General features: G+C 40.6%; 1 protein-coding gene across 3 annotated transcripts; it reads left to right on the forward strand.

Annotated features, from left to right (window-relative positions):
• Window positions 1–380: 380 nt before the first annotated feature.
• SRSF1 (serine and arginine rich splicing factor 1) lies at window positions 381–9687 on the forward strand. 3 transcript variants are annotated; one of them, XR_014000499.1, is made up of 7 exons: window positions 381–789; window positions 1210–1394; window positions 1756–1928; window positions 2128–2807; window positions 3714–4073; window positions 5887–6017; window positions 9457–9687. XR_014000499.1 is itself a non-coding variant. In XM_081161553.1 (4 exons), the coding sequence occupies exons 1-4, from the start codon at window positions 596–598 to the stop codon at window positions 2320–2322; spliced, it is 747 nt and encodes a 248-aa protein (XP_081017679.1). In that variant the 5' UTR covers window positions 381–595; the 3' UTR covers window positions 2323–4227. The 3 variants fall into 3 exon arrangements, 1 of the variants encoding a protein (XP_081017679.1); XR_014000500.1 differs by lacking the exons at window positions 5887–6017; window positions 9457–9687 and having other exon boundaries at window positions 3714–4227; XM_081161553.1 differs by lacking the exons at window positions 5887–6017; window positions 9457–9687 and having other exon boundaries at window positions 2128–4227.
• Window positions 9688–18697: the final 9010 nt, after the last annotated feature.

Consider the following 18697-nt stretch of genomic DNA (forward strand, 5'->3'; position numbering starts at 1 on the left):
CGCCTCGCAGTTCCTGCACTAGGTGCATTCTCCAAGGATGCCCGTTTCCGGAACGACCGACGCGTCCCTCCCCCCTCTGACTCCGCCCCTCGCAGTCTTTCCCGCCAAAGGACGTTAACGCCGCTAAGCATCGTGGGACAGGCTCTAGGGTAGGCTTCACCAATTCCTTCTAAGTCGCCTAGTTGCTTTAAAAGACTTATTCCTGAGGAAACTCTCTCTTTAGACTCGACAGATTAATAACCCCTTTAACGAAGACACTGTGTTTTTTTACCACACAGCCAGTGACTCCATTAGCAAACCACTAGCAAATCGGGAACGCAGGGAACTTTTTTTTTTCCTTCGCGCGGAGGGTGACGTCGCGCGTACGTGAGCGTATTTTCGCTGACCCGTTACGCTCTTGCGCGTGCGCACTGAAATCGAATAGCTGCTTCCTCCCGCTTCTCTTCTTCCCTCCCCCCCATATCCGTGCGCCGAGCTGATAAAGGCGCCATTTTGGAGGGGCCGCGGGAGACGTGGTGTCGCTGCGGGCTCGCTCTCCCGTGCGCTAGGCTTGGTGGGAAGGCCTGTTCTCGAGTCCGCGCTTTTCGTCGTCGCCATGTCGGGAGGTGGTGTGATTCGTGGCCCGGCGGGGAACAACGATTGCCGCATCTACGTGGGTAACTTACCTCCAGACATCCGAACCAAGGACATAGAGGACGTGTTCTACAAATACGGTGCTATCCGCGACATCGATCTCAAGAATCGCCGCGGAGGACCGCCCTTCGCCTTCGTTGAGTTCGAGGACCCGCGGTGAGGCGACCTGGGCCTTGCGGCCTTGAGGAAATCGGTTGTAGTAGTTGGGGAAAGCTCCAAGGCCTTAATGTTAGAGAATGGGGAGATTGGCTCTTAGGTAGGGGGCAAGACGCTATCGCCCAAGCTGGAGTAGAGGAAGGAGCTGAGTCGGTTTGGCCTTTGTGGTGGATGGGCCCCCGTGGACATTCCCAGAGCCGACCCAGGCTCGGAGCGGGAAACAGGCGTTGAGGGCTTGTGTAGTGTAGTGGTCGGGAGCCTGGCGTGCTTCTGAGTGGGGGAGGGGCCATCCCTATTATGCAGCGCATGTGAGCTCGTCCACACCGGGTGCGCATGTGCGGGGGGCCGCTGGGTCCCGGCAGAGTTAGCTGCCCCTCGGGGTCCTTTTTCTTAGTCCTCTTGCTTTCTGTGATCACGCAGAGACGCGGAAGACGCGGTGTATGGTCGCGACGGCTATGATTATGATGGATACCGTCTGCGGGTGGAGTTTCCGCGGAGCGGCCGTGGTACAGGCCGAGGCGGCGGCGGGGGTGGAGGTGGCGGAGCTCCCCGAGGCCGCTATGGCCCCCCATCCAGGCGGTCTGAAAACAGAGTGGTTGTCTCTGGTGAGTTTACTGTTAATGTGGATTGGTGAGAAGGGACAGGAAGCCAATTAAAATTTTCCTTTCATGACTAGTTTAATAAATGCATCCTTTTATGCCAGATCTTAAATTACTTTAGTTTCTTGGGTGACTTTAGTAAACAAGGATTATTGCGGGGGAGATTTATTAAACTAGGTTTCGGTACCTAGAATATGAAGGTCGTTACTTTACGAATAATTTTGGACTCCGGATTCCAGAATCTTAGCTCTTTATCTAGGATCTTAAATGTAATCATTAATTATAAAGTAGGTCTTCATTCTAATGTAAATTTTAAATTTAACGTGAAATTTAGGATAATTGGTTTTGAAAAAAATCGCTTTTCCAGGACTGCCTCCAAGTGGAAGCTGGCAGGATTTGAAGGATCACATGCGTGAAGCAGGTGATGTATGTTATGCTGATGTTTACCGAGATGGCACTGGTGTCGTGGAGTTTGTACGGAAAGAAGATATGACCTATGCAGTTCGAAAACTGGATAACACTAAGTTTAGATCTCATGAGGTAGGTTATACACTTATTCTTTTCTTTGGCCAGAATTGGATACAGTGGTCTTAACAGTGGAATTTGCAGGTAAGATTCAGGCAAGGGTGTCCAAGTAAAGTGCCAGATTTCTGGTTTTAGCTACATTGTACTCATTCAGCATGCCTGAACACAGGTAAAAGCTTAGATTTTTCAATCGAAAGTTCTGTCTATTCAATAGGGAGAAACTGCCTACATCCGGGTTAAAGTTGATGGGCCCAGAAGTCCAAGTTATGGAAGATCTCGATCTCGAAGCCGTAGTCGTAGCAGAAGCCGTAGCAGAAGCAACAGCAGGAGTCGCAGTTACTCCCCAAGGAGAAGCAGAGGATCACCACGCTATTCTCCCCGTCATAGCAGATCTCGCTCTCGTACATAAGATAATTGGTGACACTTTTTGTAGAACCCATGTTGTATACAGTTTTCCTTTACTCAGTACAATCTTTTCATTTTTTTAATTCAAACTGTTTTGTTCAGAATGGGCTAAAGTGTTGAATTGCATTCTTGTGTAATATCCCCTTGCTCCTAACATCTACATTCCCCTCATGTCTGGTAAATTGTATTTTAAGTGATGTCATAGACAGGAGTGTTTGAATTTAGTTAACTCCATTCTCTTCAGACTGTGATATTGTGTAAATGTCTATTCTGCTCTGGTTTGTGTGAACTGGGATGTTGGGGGTGTTTGTGGTTATCTTACTTGGGGAAGTTCTTATGTTTATCTTGCTTTTCATGTGTCTTTCTGTAGACATATCTGAAGAGATGGATTAAGAATGCTTTGGATTAAGGATTGTGGAGCACATTTCAATCATTTTAGGATTGTCAAAAGGAGGATTGAGGAGGATCAGATCAATAATGGAGGCAATGGTATGACTCCAAGTGCTATTGTCACAGATGAAATTGGCAGTATTGACCTTATACTAAAAGACAAGGGTTAAAAGTGATATATATGCATCTACGTTAAAACACTTGCAAACATCTTATGCAGTTATCTTTACCTACAATTGCTTTGCTCTTTAAACCTTGGCAATTGTGGAAAAATTATATTGCCCATTTTGCTCCCTTCCCCCCTTTTTTGTTTTAATAGGGACTAATGTGGGAAGAACTGGCTAATTTGTCACAGTGCTTAGTTACAACTGTTAATGTGTGACCTGCTGTTGGTGTACATGTGGGTACAGGGTGTCTTTAATTCCAACCAGATAGAGTATAATATCAATACTGCTAAATCTGCATGTCCTCTGTGTGACTGATATAGCGTTGCTATTTCATTTTTTTTTAAGACAAAATGAAAGCAAATTATAGAATTCAAACGTATTGGTGTAGATAATCTAGTTGGGAATTTCTAAGTCTCACCTTTCCCTTTAAACTAATATTAATAATTGACTCATGTTTAAAACACTTTAATTTACAAATTAAATTACAGATGGGAGCATTAGATTTAGTTTAGACTTAGGTGGGTAACAATACCAGTAAACTTTCAAACTACATAACTTTTTGCAACCACAAAACCTGTAATACGCTGTACAGTAACAAGTGTTGGCATTATCAGTTGAACTGTAAATATAAAATGCTTCTTCCAATTAGTCTCTATGATGATTAAGTTTCTAAAATTTATCTGAACACCATTCAGAAACTTGTTTTGGGGAATTTGATAGTTATTGATGTACATCTGTTAAACTGATGACAGACATAACTCATCATTCCCCAGAAACCATTTTTGATTACAGTATCTAACATTTTGCCTCCTCTTTTTTGGTTTTGCTGGTTATAAAGGTTTGGATTGGAGAGGGCTCACTGGATCCCAATCCTTGGAGCTGGATCATTGGATTCAAATCATAATGTGGATAGGATAGGGAGGATGAATTACAAGGATTCATGGAGCGGGATCAGATTACCAGGAACATAGGAGTGGATTCCTGCCCCAACCAAACCGCATTCGTGTGGATTTTTTTTATTTTTATTCAACTTAATTGGCTATTCCAAAGATTTTTTTTTTTTCCTATTTTTGACGATTGGAGCCCTTAAGATGCACGATGGAATTGTGTTTTGCATTTTTTGGTAAAAGGAGCAAAGCGAGGACCTGGAGATAAACGCTGGAGCAATCTCCTTGGAAGGATTCAGCACGAGTAGATGGTAAACATTTAAAGGGGAAAGGGGGGGTTTGTTTAAAATAGTAAATCAGTAAGTCATTTCTAAATTTAAAACAAAATTGGAGTTGAAGAATAAGTAGGTTTCCAATTGGCTGTTGCCGTTTTTCTTTGAAAAATAAACGTTTTTTAAAAAACTGCATGGTTGTCCTTTTTCCTCTTGTAAGATTTTAATGGGGTGATTATCAGTTAATACTTGAAATTGATAAGATTCTGACTTTTGAATTTATGTGTTAGTTAATTAAAGGTTCTTGAAAGGTGATTTTATGGTATTAAGTAATTCTTGTTATTTGTAAAAATACTCAGGGCAAGATAAAAGGTGAGAAAGGCAATTGTGTATGTAACACGGTAAATGAGGGGTGGTCTAGTCGTTGAAAGATAAGCTTCCCATACTTTGATAATAAAAAGTTATTAAAATTTATAGATGCTGCTTATTTTTGGTGATCATCTAAATAGATAATATAGGCTTTTAAACAAAATTGAGTGATGACTGGTAAATGTTAACTTGGAGGTAGCCTTTGAGATTCTCAATGAAACTCATCTCAAAAATTGGTAAGTATTAAATGTTTAAATTAAGCACAGATTAGAATTCTCAACACAATTTACTTTTTTTTTTAAAATGTGAATGGTACACTAGAGGAATAACTGCTTATTTCAGTGAATTGTTGCTGGTAAAAAGCTGGACATTCTTTTTTGCTTTGTAAACTCTTCTCAACCATAAGATTATTTTTCTGTATCCAAAACATACCAAAGTAGTGATTATACCCTGAAGTCTACCAATTTTTGTATCTTTTTACTTGACAGTCCCTTTGTTTTAAATTTTTAATTCGCTTGAATTGGAGGGGATTTTTACCTAAAATACCTAATCATCTGATTTCCTGATAGCTAGTCACAGCCATCAAAACATTCTTTTTCTGCACCCAACTAAATCTTAACGATTCCCATGGGTGCTAATGAATTTGGAACCAGAATTTAAGACAGCTACTCAGGTGACATGATTTCAAACTATGAAAAACTAAAAGTAATCTTGGTAGAGGAAGTGGGCCCCAAGATTTGGTCACCTAACCAATACATGCAAATGAATCTTGTGGAATGTCAGGAGGAAGAAAAAGGGTATTGAATTGAAAGCTAGGATTCCACTTTAAATATTTAAGAAAAGTAGTTGAGGATAGATTCATTGAAGTCATTGTAAATCAAAGTAGGTTCAAGAAGCCGAAAGATTTATTAAAATGAATAAAGTTTTTGTCATTGGGGTATTAACCAGGCCTGACTGCTTACGAGATCAGGCATTTTCTGGGTGGCATGGCTATAGGCAAGTTCTGGCTCGAATATTTTTTAAGTCTTTTTAAATGATGATTTTGGAAAGATAAATGCAGGGTAGATTTAAGTAAGCTTGAGTTCATTTGTGTTCACCTAATGTTTTGGTAACGGCACCAAAATGAAAGTTCCCTTCAGTCGAGGTTGAGTACATTTAAGTGAAGTTGAAAGATGTGCTCTACAAAAAGTTTTAGTTGTTTCAACCCCAGGTTGAAAATAAGAAAGCTTTTTGTGTCTGGTGTATCAATTCTTTGAAGATTAGAGAAGACTTAATGTGTGTTAATGAATGGTAGAGGGGGGCAGATTTTGCAGGTGAAACCAAGGCAGCTTAAAAGCTGAGGGGAGATGGCAGACTTTTTTTCAGTCTTAGAATGGCCCTTAAAACTACCCATATTGGCAGCTATTAGAAAAAAGCCATCTTTTGGGAACTAAAAAGGCTGGCATGAATTTTCCACCTTTTCTCCCTATTTGTCTCCCCTTAGAATGTTGTAGGGAGCCTATAATTAGTTTGTCATTTTCTGACCAAGGACTTAAGTCTAAGAAGCACCTATTTTTCATAACATCAGATTGAATAACCCATCTTGCTGTTCATCCCACATCCTGGAAACAAAAGGTAAGAAACCCATTTTCTGATTCCTATTGTTTGGGATCTGAATTTTATTTTTAAAATTGTTTAAATTTCTTAATGTTTGAAACGTGAGCAGATTTTCCTCATCTAAAATGCTTTCCTAAGTTTTATACTTTAGTGATAAGTTTTGAGTACAAATATCCACTTGTGCTTATGTGCAGTATGATTCTAGACTTTCAACTTTCAGTTTTGTCTTTGAAACATCTTGCTCAATAGGGTGTTTTTTTAAGTTTCTTGAAGATGAATTGACGTGCTTTTTTGCTTTGTGTGTAAAATTACACATGAAATACATTATATGTATGTATGTACCAGAAATAGTTATTAAAAGGAGAGAAACTATTAGACTGAGGTTCTATTGTAACTTAACCATCCTTTGGTTTAACTTAATTCTATTATGCAGAAAATTGGTTCACAATTTCTTATCCAAAAAACTTTTGAAAACAAAAAGATTTTGTTGAAATAATTGCATGTAAAACCTGACAAGAATTGATGCCTTCATTTTGTACTTACTGTGAATAACTTGTCTTCCTGCAGAAATAAGTGGTGCGTTTCATTAAACAGTTGCTACAGGGTTTGCTGAGGGTGTTAAATTTTATATAGGGTCTGTATACCATACCTTTGTAAAGTGTAAACAGTTCTGAATTTCAGATACATCTGTCCCCAAGAATTTGGAAAAGGGATTGTAGAACTCTAGTAGAACATGCAGGGCTAAAGCTTGTGTTACTTTGGATGTGAGTAAAATGTGGATCCTTTATTAATTGAGGTATACATTCCTCATATTAGGCTGAAGCAGCCACAAGGGGGAAAAAAAGGTACGACAACATTTCTTTATATTCTGTTGCTATAGTGGATTCAAAGCATTTGTATTACACTAAAGGAAATATTTTGCCATCCTAGTGTATACAGTGGATTACATTCTTTTAGGGTACTTTTTCTCAGTAATTTCTGGAACATTGATTATCCTGGCTCTATAGGAAAAGCTGGGATTATCATGAAGTAAAAAGATAAGGGAACATCTGTTTGTCTATTGAGCAAAGTAATTTTAATTACAAAAATCACTTGGTGCTTCTGTAGTCACATGAAATAAATTTGTCATATAGAAATTAATTTAGGCGGAAATAACCTCATAATAGCTTATCAGGGAGAGAGAAGTCTTTCATGCTTTGCGTAGGAGGTTCATTTAGGTAAGTATGGGACACAGATGAAACATTTAAAAAAGTTCAGCAGGTCCTGAGTGTTTCGTCTTCATTTCTTAAAAAGTAAGGAGTTAAGCCTTCAAACTACCAGGTTAAAAAGTGTCTTAACTCCTTGCCACCATAAAACTTAGAGGTATCATCTATCAATTATTGATAGAACTATCAATGGGAAGATAGTGGAAACTGAGAGCCTTGGAACAAAACATCAAATTGTAGGGATAGCCTAATGTCTAGGTGACTAGAAAAAACAACTTTCACTTTCCTAAATGAGTAAATGCTAGGGGAAATCACTTAGCCACTAGAGGGCACTGTGATGCAGAATCAACCAGGAAATTATCCCTACTGTAAAGGGTCATAAACAGCAAGGTTTCAGAAACCAACTACCTAAATTGTGTAACAACTCCAAAGTTAGGGGTTGGGTTTTCTGGGATAAGTTTTCTTTCTGTCTTCTCATCTGTTGGGCAAAATCCTTTCCCTTTTCAAAGCTTCTGGATCCATTTAGGTTTTGAATAGAGCTTAATTTCATGAATACCAAACTTACATAAACCAAAGAAGTATTTCTAGATCTTAATTAAGGGAAAAATGCTGAAGATACGACTCTGCTTGTTTTCTGCCAAACTTGTACATCGTAAGGTATGAAATAGTAAGGTTGCGAGTGTAAGAATTGGGTGCAGGAGTAGATGTGCTGCAAAAAAAGTCTTGGCATAAAATTGGTCATATACCAAAAAAATGGATATGCTTTCAGAAACCGTATGGTATGGAACAGTTTCTGGAGTGATCTTACTTCTCAGCATTACTAAGATTTTTAATTGTTAATGTGTCTTTAAGAACTTGCTAGTCATGTTGGCTGTTTATATTTTTCTCTTTCCTAGGCCTGCTTATTTAAGTAGGCAATAGAGTATCTTGAGATAAAGTGTACATTTCTCTTGATGTATTAATGCCATTTTATTTTAAGACAGCTGAAAATTATTGGGGATTAGTACTTTAGCATTTGTCATTCATATCTCTCTTCCCCTACTTCACATTGCAAAAATGTAGAGGAAACAAACTTCAGCTTTGCCTCCTGTTTAAATTGTCATTTAGAATATTTATTAAAGTTTCTTAGGCCCACTTAAATCATTAATGTTAGAAACTTGTCTGCTTTGAAGAGTAAGACACTAGGAGACAAAGGTATTTTTCCAGGAGAGAAATAAGGTTATACAAGAGAGATTACCCTGCTTGCTAAACATTTTACATAGCAAGCGAGACTGCAGAAGGTTGCTGGCTAGCAGCCTTGCTACAAATTGGATTGAAAATACTGAAAGTGCACTAGATTAGTTATGCCTGTCCTTAATCCTAATAGTGTTAGCTCTGACGCCTCCTTAATTTAACTTTAAAGAAAATACAGAATTCCTTTATAAAAGAAAAGGGCTAAACTTGGATGTTGTTAAAGGGCCAATGGCATGGCTGAATGGTACCCTATGGTGCTGGGTATTAGGGGAGCCTTTATTACTGGGATAAACTTTCAGGTTATGGCAGTTACTAAGATTTAATATTTAGGAATGGACTGCTGCATCAGTCAACCTACAGCTTTAAGTAGGACTTCAAAGTCCTGGGCTAAATCTCTCCCACCCTTAAAGTGGCATGCCGAGAAATTTGGGTTAAAACATCACAAGTCATTGAGTGCCGAACTTGACAGTCCATTGGTGTCCTCACCCCAAGTCCAACTCAGCACCAGCCATTATTGGTAGAATGATCTTTGTAAAGTGAAAAATTTATCACCACCACTAGAATTACTTGAAACCTATTGTCTGCAGGACGCACACCTTAGAAAGGCAGATACAGCCCTTAATAACCTTTCTCCCAGGACTTGACATTTTCCAGCATTTCTCGCATTTGGTCCTGTTCTTCCTGCAGTGTCTACCGCCTCTTCATTTAGAGGAGTGTAACTTACCTTGGGTAGTACTTCAAAAATGAACTCTGAAAACCGACACACCCACCAGACAGAATCACTCCCTTGTGTGTTGGCACAGACTTTGTACATGTACCTCTAGTGTAGTATGTATGTTACCTGGCTTGCTCGTTCCATCCATCTACTTCAGCTTTCTTAGTTCATGAACTTTTACTTTCTAAGGAACCAAAACTGCCTGGCACATGATAAATACTGAAAAAGCACCATTGATCCTTCAGTGTTCCCATATGTCTGTCTTTTCTAACAGGTTATAACCTCTCTCCCCCTTTCCTCCCAGGTATATAGCACAATGCTGTTGCACTGAGTAGACACTCAAAAGATGGACTATTCAATTGCTTTGGAAGAGGAACCTAGAAAATTGAATTCCTTCCCTTTCTGAATATCTTAAATAACCAGTAAATATAGGTCTCAATTTCTTCTAAGTTGGGACTAAATCCCTGTTCAGTTTATACTTACTGTGCAGTAGGAGCTATTTGTATATAACATTAAAACATTTTACATTTTGTGACCTGGAGTGTTTCTAATTCTTTTTGGAGACATTAAAAAAAATTTAGTTATAAAATAAACCAAGAGGGACACCCACATCTTAAGACTAGAAATGCAAGGTGTTGGTTAGTGGCACAGCAAGCACTACAACAAAGGAAACAATGGCTGCTTTGTTCTAAAACTAGAGGAGGTAGTTAAGGTCTGTGAATTAATGTAACTAGTTCCTAGCCACAGTGCCACTGTATTTGACTTGAGCTAGGCTGTAAAAGATGTGTTTTCTTGTCAAAGAGTTATCTAAAATCCTGTTTGCATTTCTCATCTCCGTCTGCCATATCAGCATCCCTGTCTGAACCCAAGTTTACTACTAAAATTTCAGCTTGTTTCACTGACTCCAGTCTCCATCCTGGCCATCATGTCTGATCTTAAAACATGTCACTTCACCTGGTACGAGTCAATAGTAGGTTATAGTCTGCCTTTTTAATTTATCACTCTTCTCATATTTTCCCCTGCTCTGGTTGACCTGATAAATACTTGACTGACCATGCTTATTTTTGTTCTGTATATTTGCTTGTTTTCAGACTTCTTCCCCCCACTTAGTCACTCTGCAGCTTTAAATCCTGGTTATTCTCAAGGTAAACTTCATCCTCAAGTTAAACTTCATTTCTGCAACTATAGAAAACAAGCTGCTAAGCCCAAATAATAACTGTCTTCTCTGATGCATTTAGTCTCACAGTTTATTACATTAGAATGTTTTGTGTTAAATTTTCATGCCCTATGGAATTTTTGTAATATTTGTATTTCCCAATGAGCCAAATGCAATGCTAACAGTTTAATAAATGTTGATTGAACAAGATGGAAAGAACTTAGTACTTTTTAAAAGCAAAGCACTATATAGAAGCCTATTTCACAAACTGTTGGTTAACTGGATGGATTATTGGAGAAAGTAATTTTAATTCTAACATTGCATTAAATAATTTCTCCTTAGTAAGGAAATGCAAGTTAATTTAAATGCTAGCCTAAGCCAAGTATAATTAGAAAAGTAAGTGCTTCCCAAAAATGAGTCTTGGAAAGTCAAAAAGAAAGTTATTTTGTTGCAAGTGATACACACTTTGAGTATAGATCAAGAATTGATGCCATTGTTTCCTAAGAGCAATTCCCTCTTGCTGCTTCCTCCTGGTTCTCCTTTTTCAATCACTCTTAAGCTTATTTATTACAGAAAAGTCTCAAATCACTTCTGAATTTAGTGGTCCTGTCTCTGAGTGTTCCTGCACATTTCTCAGTGGGTTTATATCATTTTGGTTATTTTTTATTAGTTATTCCATGAAGAGATTCAGATATATAAAGACTTACGTAGAGTGAAGAAACCAGATGGTGTATTATTTCCTTGGTTTGGGCGAGTCAACATTATTTCAGGCCAGGGATCCTGATCTTCAGGCTTATAGAGGGTGAACTAGGTCAAGCAGTTTTCTCAGAGCCAAGAGACTCGGCAAACATTTACACATGACACCCAAATTCTACAAACATCCCCATTTGGCCATTAAAAGCTCTTCCACCCCTTTATGATCAGCTAAAGACTTGAACATCCTTGGACTAGTTGTACTCTATTTGTTTTGCTTTGGCATGTTTATATAGTGACATAGTTCATGCACTTAATGTTGCCTCTAAGCTGTCTAGTTTCATATATGTGGTAAATGTTCAGAGCAAGGACTATTAATAACTTTTTGACACTTCTCTGAAGATGAGCAGTATGCTTCTACACACCTTAATGAATGTTTATGAGTAAGTAGGTTCATGAACTAGGCAGGTGGACCCCATAGCTTAGACCTGATATGTAGTGTGGTCCTTCATTCAGATTGGGCTTACTCCCAAAGCAGTGATTTTGCTACCTTTTTTTTTTTTTTAATGGAAAATTTCCAGGGGAAAATGCAAGGACATAGGGTAAAAATACCTTGTTCTTACTGAAAGCAGGTAATCATTTTATGAAGTACTTCATTTTATTCCTTGAATAGTATTAGCCTCATTTTGCAGTTTGAGAAAATAAGCTCAGAGATGTTAAAGTGACTGGTCCAGAACTTGAATCCATGTCTCCTGGTGACAAGTTTCTGTTTGTGTTACTGCATTGCTTTAAGCCAGTGCGCCCTTTCCAGTGGGAGGTTAGGGGGATTAGTCTTTGAACATGGCTTGCAATATCCACCTAATGCCACCAGGGTGTCCCATGGTGCCGTCTTTGATTCACATTCTTACCCTGGTTGCTGGGGGCAGTTCCAAAGCAGGAGTTAATTTCACAGTGGCCATGGCCCAGAGCCTGGCAGCAAGAAAGTGAGGTGTTTAGCTCCTTGGCTTCCCAGTGTGCATCGCACAACCAGCATCAGTGAAGCCCTTACCCTTTTTTGACCCCTACTCATCAGGATGGCCTCACAGGGACAGCAGGTCATGCAGTGGCCAGGGCCTGGCCAGCCACTCTCAGCATCAGCCCCTACAAAGAAATGCAGCATAGAAAAGCTTTTAAATGGGTAAATGTCTACAAACCTCTGCATTTGTTTTGGTAACTGAGTATACACTTGCACAAATTTGTATTAGTAAAATAGATCCACAACACAAAACGAGATTGAATTGCTTTACCATTCTAGGTTAGATGGGTTTTAAGTCAGTGTGTGGTAACTTCCCACTTTACAGTTTGCAGTAAAGTCTGCATTGTACTTAGCCCAGAGTATACAGCTTTATAGGCATCAGTTTTGATATCTGCAACCCTAGGTGACAATTCTGTGTCAGAGCTAACACTTATATGAAAAACAATGAAGTGAAGTCTCAGACTTAGTATTAAATAGACAAGTAGCCCCTTTAAAAATTTGCTTTCTTCCCAGTGCTCTTTAAGCACTTCGTGCAAATGTCTAACTGGTCTATATTACTCTTCAAGTTTTGATTACTGGAGGAGATTATTGAAAGTAGTTCCAGTGACTAGTACAGTTCCTGGCATTTAATAGGTGCTCAGTAAATATGTGTTTACTGAAATAGCAAGGCCTCCATAATAGTTACAGTACAGTTCTACACATGAGCTGTTTTTCTAAGGAGGAGTCCACATTAAGGAGGTCTTTGTTTTTTCTTTTTAAAATGTCTTTATTGACTTCAGAGCGAGGAAGGGAGAGGGAGAGAGAAACGATGAGAGTCCTTGATCGGCTGCCTCCTTCACTTCCCCTACTGGGTGTTGAGATTCAATCTGGGCATGTGCCCTGACTGGGAATCGAACCTCGATCTTTTGGATCATAGGTCGATGCTCAACTGCTGAGCCGTGCCGGCTGGGCAAGGTCTTTGTTTTAACTTCAAGCTGATTAGAATCCATTATAAACTGGGAAGTTAGTCTCCGAGGTGTCCTGGCTGAATCTTGTCATTCTAGGTTGTAATTAGCACAGCCTGAATTGGGGGCTTTATCTGAGCTGATTCTCTTTATATATCGCCCATACTATATCTCTAGGACCAGGTGTTTACTAGGTGGCACTTAGAACCACCAGGAGAGACTTAACTAAATTAGAGTAAACATTGATTGGAAATGTTGGACTTGTGCCCTTTGCCTCCCTACCTGCTCCCTGTTTTCCCAGGGGAGTTTCCATCCCAAAATTCTGGTTTTCAGGTCACTATGGAATAAATCCCAAATCTACCTCTAGTAGTCAAGCTTCCCTTTCAATTTTCTCAGCTCTGGTGAAGAGGGCTGATCACAGATTAATAGTACCAACCTGGATCCTTCCACATGCCTTGATCAGAGTAACTGCCTCAGCATAACCCTGTGTATGGATGGTGTATGGGGACTTCCTCAGGCAAAAGGCAGAGATAGTATGTATCCCAACTCCTAGTATACCTGGTTCTGGGCTTGCTTTATACCTGATGCTCAGGAAGCGTTTTCACTGGCTTGGATTCACAACTTGCCATCTGCTTTCTAAGCATTCACTGCTGAATGAAAGGAAAGTAAAAGGAGATGGGGGAAGGAGGGGGGGAAGCTAGAGAAAACAGGAGGAAACAGCTGAGGAGCTGGGGGGGAGGGTGCTTATGTAAGGTCAGTAAAACAAAGTTATCGGAGGGACAGGGTCAGGCCTCAGGGGTAGAGGGCTAATTCTGTCAACTAGTTGAGTAAAGCCTTGCATGCTTTGCTAGAGACTGAAGTTACTTCAAAGGAAAATCCAGATGTTCTGAATCTGACCGTCTTCCCTGTTTACCATCATAAATTGTCTATTGAGTCAAAAATCTATCCTGCCCTCTAGGAATTCTGGTCCTCCTTCAGGCCTAGCAAAGAGCTTGTGCCACGGCTCTGGCCACCAAGGGTGAAGTGTTCTGAGTAGTATTTGTGGATGAGCTTGGTGCTTTATCCCCAGCCTGAGGGGGAAATGCTAAGTACAGCTGCCTCTACCTAGAGCTTTAACCAGTTTACCAGGTCCCTGTAGCTGCTTTTACACTACAATGACTGTAGAACTTCAGGCAGCTTCTAGTTCACTGACCTCTCAGGGTCAAGAAACATCTTCAAAGGAGTTAATTCCCTATCCTGGAGTCCTAGCCAGCTCTTCTGCTGTCTTGGCCTTGTGTCGCCATCCCTTGGCATTGCTTTCTAGAATGAAGCAGCCTTCCTAAAGCTTAGTCCAGCAAGTCTTGTGATACCACATCAGTGTCTTAGGTCACCACGGCTCCCTTCACTACCAGGAACGGAGGGATCCTTAGCTGAAAATCAGATTGACCCAAAGAGGCTTTTTAAAAATCTAGGCCAAGTGGAAGGGAGAGGAAGGAGTACTCAGAAAGACAGAGCCTTAAAAGCTGCATGTATTGGAGACTTCTGAGAAGCGAAATCCTTCCCGAACTGAACTATCCCCAAATTTGGTATGAAGAAGAGAATAGGTGTTTCCATTGGAGTTTGAGTAAAGAGCATTCACTTGATACATCTATATTTTTGTTCTGCCCCTACTCATCACAAGAATATTTACAAGTAATTAAATTTTTATTTTTTTTTTGCAAATGAATAGCATTTTTCTGGCAATGTAGATGGATAGCACAGTGCTGGTTAGTGTCATTACATCCCTCTTAACCAGTGGAATGTACTTGGGTTGGAGGCTATAGCCACTGTTAAGAGCTTTATTTCTACCAGAATAACTTTATATGAGGTTTTTAATTGTTTCTGACAGCATGATGTCTTAACTAAGCTAAGCTTTGTAGTTTGGTTCAGACCCACGCACCAAGTTTGAGTGACGTTTTAAGTGTCAACTTTTTTTTCAAGTTCAGCCTTTACCCTGGGCTTGGGGCATCTGAGGGCAGGAAGGGAACAGGTGTCCAAAGGAGAAATGTGGTCCTGAGAGTATGTTTTCCAGTTGTATTGAATTTCTTACTCGGTGTATTTTTGACCTTAGTTTCTTTCCTTCTTGTGTCCTATACTATTTTGCTTGCTATTTATTGGATGTCCTCTGTCAGCCATTCAGGAGTTGTAAAATGGAAGTCAGTATTTCTAATCAAATGCTTTGTGGATGAAACTGATAGGCTTAACATTGATTTCTGGCAAAAGTGCTAAGGTGATAAATGTGTTTCTGTGGCTTTGGACTTGTTTTTGGTATATTGGGCGTGTGACCCTTCTTACCTTCTTAGAAACAGTGGAGTATTTAAGAACCCTCAACTACCAGTTGAACTAAATGTCTACTAGGAAAATGGGTAGATTTGTTCCTCCTCGCTTTGTTCTCTATTTCCCAGCTCTCAAGGAACTTAATAGGTATTAAAAAAAATAAAATTCTTTATTGTTTCCCCTTCCTCACCTTCCCAGTTAAAACAAAAATAACTGGTAGTGACACTTTAGGTGGTAGAATTGAAACAAAAACCCAATTTCTGACCACATGGGCCACAGGCAGTTGGCTTAAGCCCTTAGTGTGTTTATGGAGTTTGGGTGAAGTGGAGGCGGTGGGGAGATGACTTCTGCTTTCCTCCCAGAGACATTTGGTTGTTTTTGTTTTTGTTGGGGGAGGGGAGGGGGATAGTTCCCTTTGGTCTGGTGTAGGGTGTGCTTCCTTTTCTCCTCGATTGCACTGAGGTTGGTAATGAAAGGTAACATTTCTGTCTGGCCACTACTTTTTGGTATTTCTAAATATTGCAGTCTTGGTTTTTACTAGTAGATTTGTGAATTGTCAGTTCTAGCCTTTTTGCATAGGTTAGTCCAATAACTTGTGAATTCGAAGATTTTTCTAACTAGATACCCTCTACTGAAAGTTTGGATTCTATTTGTCTGGTTTGTTGAGCGGTCTTCCTCAACAAATGCTTTCTCTTCCTAGCATTCTAATCTCATCCTAATCCTTATTGTACTCACAGGATTTAAAAATCCTGTCTAACATAGGAAGGAAATATCCTGTTGCTTTTTAATGTTTGCTAAAAATTGTCTTTAGAAAAGCTAATCTTAATAGGCATCTTCCTTTGTCATGTGTCATTAGCCTTCTGGCCACTTACCTTAGGGCTCTTTGAAGGAGAGAGGGATAGGGCATGAGGAAAAACTTGTCACTTTGTAAGAGGAATAATTAATTGGCTCTTATGCAGCTGTTATGCAGAGTTTCCATCCCCAAAGTTAATGGAGAACCACTCAGTAACACCAATAAAAGTATTTACTGAACCCCTGTTACATTCCAGGAAATACTCTAAACATTTTACATATATCTCTCATTTAATCCACAAGTCACCCCTATGACACAGGCTATTTACTTTGTCCTCATTTTCCAGATGAGGAAACTGAGACCTTGAAAGGTTGACAAGTTACACAAGCTGGGTCGGGTGGGTGGGAAAGACCATAGGGGGGGAATCTGAGTTTTATTTGGGCCCAGTATATTTTTTTGCTTAGACACCAAACATTTCGGTTATCATATCTGAGGGTAATACCATTTATCCACTCACTGAAACTTGTTTATGATAACATAAATTTACTATCTTTAGACATCCCTAGTCTTTTTTTTTCCCACCCCTAGTTTTTTTGATGGACCCTAGTACGGTCTGTGGAGGGGCTCATTTTGTTTGTTGTTAAGGATATTGTCTGTCCTAAGGGTAGGTAGAAATGCCCCTTCTAAAAATGGAGTCTTTGATCTTACTGGTTTCATTATATTCCTCAAAACAGTTGGAGCTGATTGTTCTTGAATAATTGTTCTTAGGTTTAAAACTTCATCTGAATTTAAAAGGTTGTTAGGTTTCCTTGTTTGGGGAGCAATCAGGAATTCTGGTTTCACCTATGGATAGAGATAAAATTAGTAGCCTTTTTCCTCAAGAAAAGTGGTATTTCTGAATCCCATTTCTTCAATAATGAGAACTGGACTGTTTTCACTTGACCTCTACTTCCTGTTAGGGGGAAAACCCCTCTCCAGAGGTGCTGTGAAAACCATTGCTGGAGAAAGGTTTCTAGATCCCGGGATAAGAAATTCAAGAACATCCAGCAATATTGTCACTAGAATAATGGTCTAATTTTCACTTATTCTGAAGCTCATTTTCACCACAGTCTGAAAGGCAACAAAGTAGGAGAGGCTATACAGGGGAGGAAGAAACTGAAGAAATGAATTACAGAGACCTTGAAGTGAGTGTTAAGGCAGGAAAGAAGCAGAGACTTGAATTCACTGAATGAAAATGAACGTGCAATGTCCAACAAAAAGGTCTTAGTTAATTCCTTAGGTTTACGTCTTCGTTCCCTCCCTATCTTGCATGTGTACATAAACTTAGTCTTCCTGATTCATTTTCTTTTTCTTTCCAAAGGCGACTAATGACATTCATGGGAGACAAGGGCCATGGTAGCAGTTAAGCTGAGGGAACATACCAGAAACTGTTCATTTTCTTTCCCCTCATGTCTTAGGCTGACTGGTTCTTTGATGTGTTTACCTGCTGCTACTAACCCAAACTGCAGAACTTATTCCTCCCCAAGGCCTGCAGGCAGTATCCGACTGTGTATATATGGGAAACGTTGGAGATAGTGACCTTGATTACAGTGTGTCTGGGGAGGAACACGTGGAGGGGATGAGATAAGAGACAGTTGGTTAGGAAAGATGTTGAAGGCTTGAAAAACGTAGCCATCTGAGAAATTTTTGTAAACCAGAGTTTATAGAAATATCACTGATACAACCTGCCCCCTCAGTTCCTGCCACAGGAGACTTCTTGGCCTGGAGACACTTGTTTAGTAATAGCTTGCCTCTGATATTCCAGTAGCTACCTCTATGGGAGGAAAGGATAGAAAACGTTCAGACATCATCATACAAAATACCAGTAGCAGTGACGCCTACACGGAAGCCTCGGAACTGCAAACAGATGCTGGGGTCACCTCAGTGACATCTGACGCTGTCCAACCAGAAGTTGGATTTTTGTTTTGGGGGGTGAGGAAGCTGACTGTACTAAAGGACTAAAATAATTTCTTGACTATAGTTTCTCACTTTTTATTATTTTTGGCGGGAGAGGAGGTGGAGGGGTAGAATTTCACATCCTATCTGGAGTTAAGGGGAGTTGGGGAAGCTCAGCCCTTCACCCAAGAATAACCCAGTTATGACATCTCTTCGCGTGGGAAGTGTTTCCCTCGGCACTGGGAGGACTTGAGGCTGCACCCCAATGGGATTCCCTGGAGTTGGAAGGCCGCTCAGTTAGATGCATATCACAGCGACAGCGCAGAGGATTTAGCTAGCTGAGAATGAAACGCCAGAGGGGGGAGACTCAGTGGAAGGGGCTCCCCCCAGTTTGGAGGCGGGGGCCGTGGTGCGCACAAGGGACTGGAGAGCCGGGTGACCGCAGAGGCCTGTGTCTTCCACTGAGGGTCTGACAGGGACGCGACACTGCTGGGCAAGGTGTCTAAGTCAAGGGCGACGGCCCAGCGGTGCCCAGCGAGCCAGCCCCAGACCCTGGCGTCCTCCATCTTCTCTCCTGAGCTCCCCCTGCTCCAGCTGCCTGAGCCACGGACCGCAGCACCACACACCCCCGCGGGGGGGGACGCCGCGCCCCATCCCCGCCCCCGGCCCCACCCCAGCCCCCCCGCGGGGGCCCTGACCCCACCGCCCGCAGGC

The sequence above is a fragment of the Miniopterus schreibersii genome (genome assembly GCF_964146895.1).
Source record: "Miniopterus schreibersii genome assembly, chromosome: 16".
Lineage (NCBI taxonomy): Eukaryota > Metazoa > Chordata > Mammalia > Chiroptera > Miniopteridae > Miniopterus > Miniopterus schreibersii.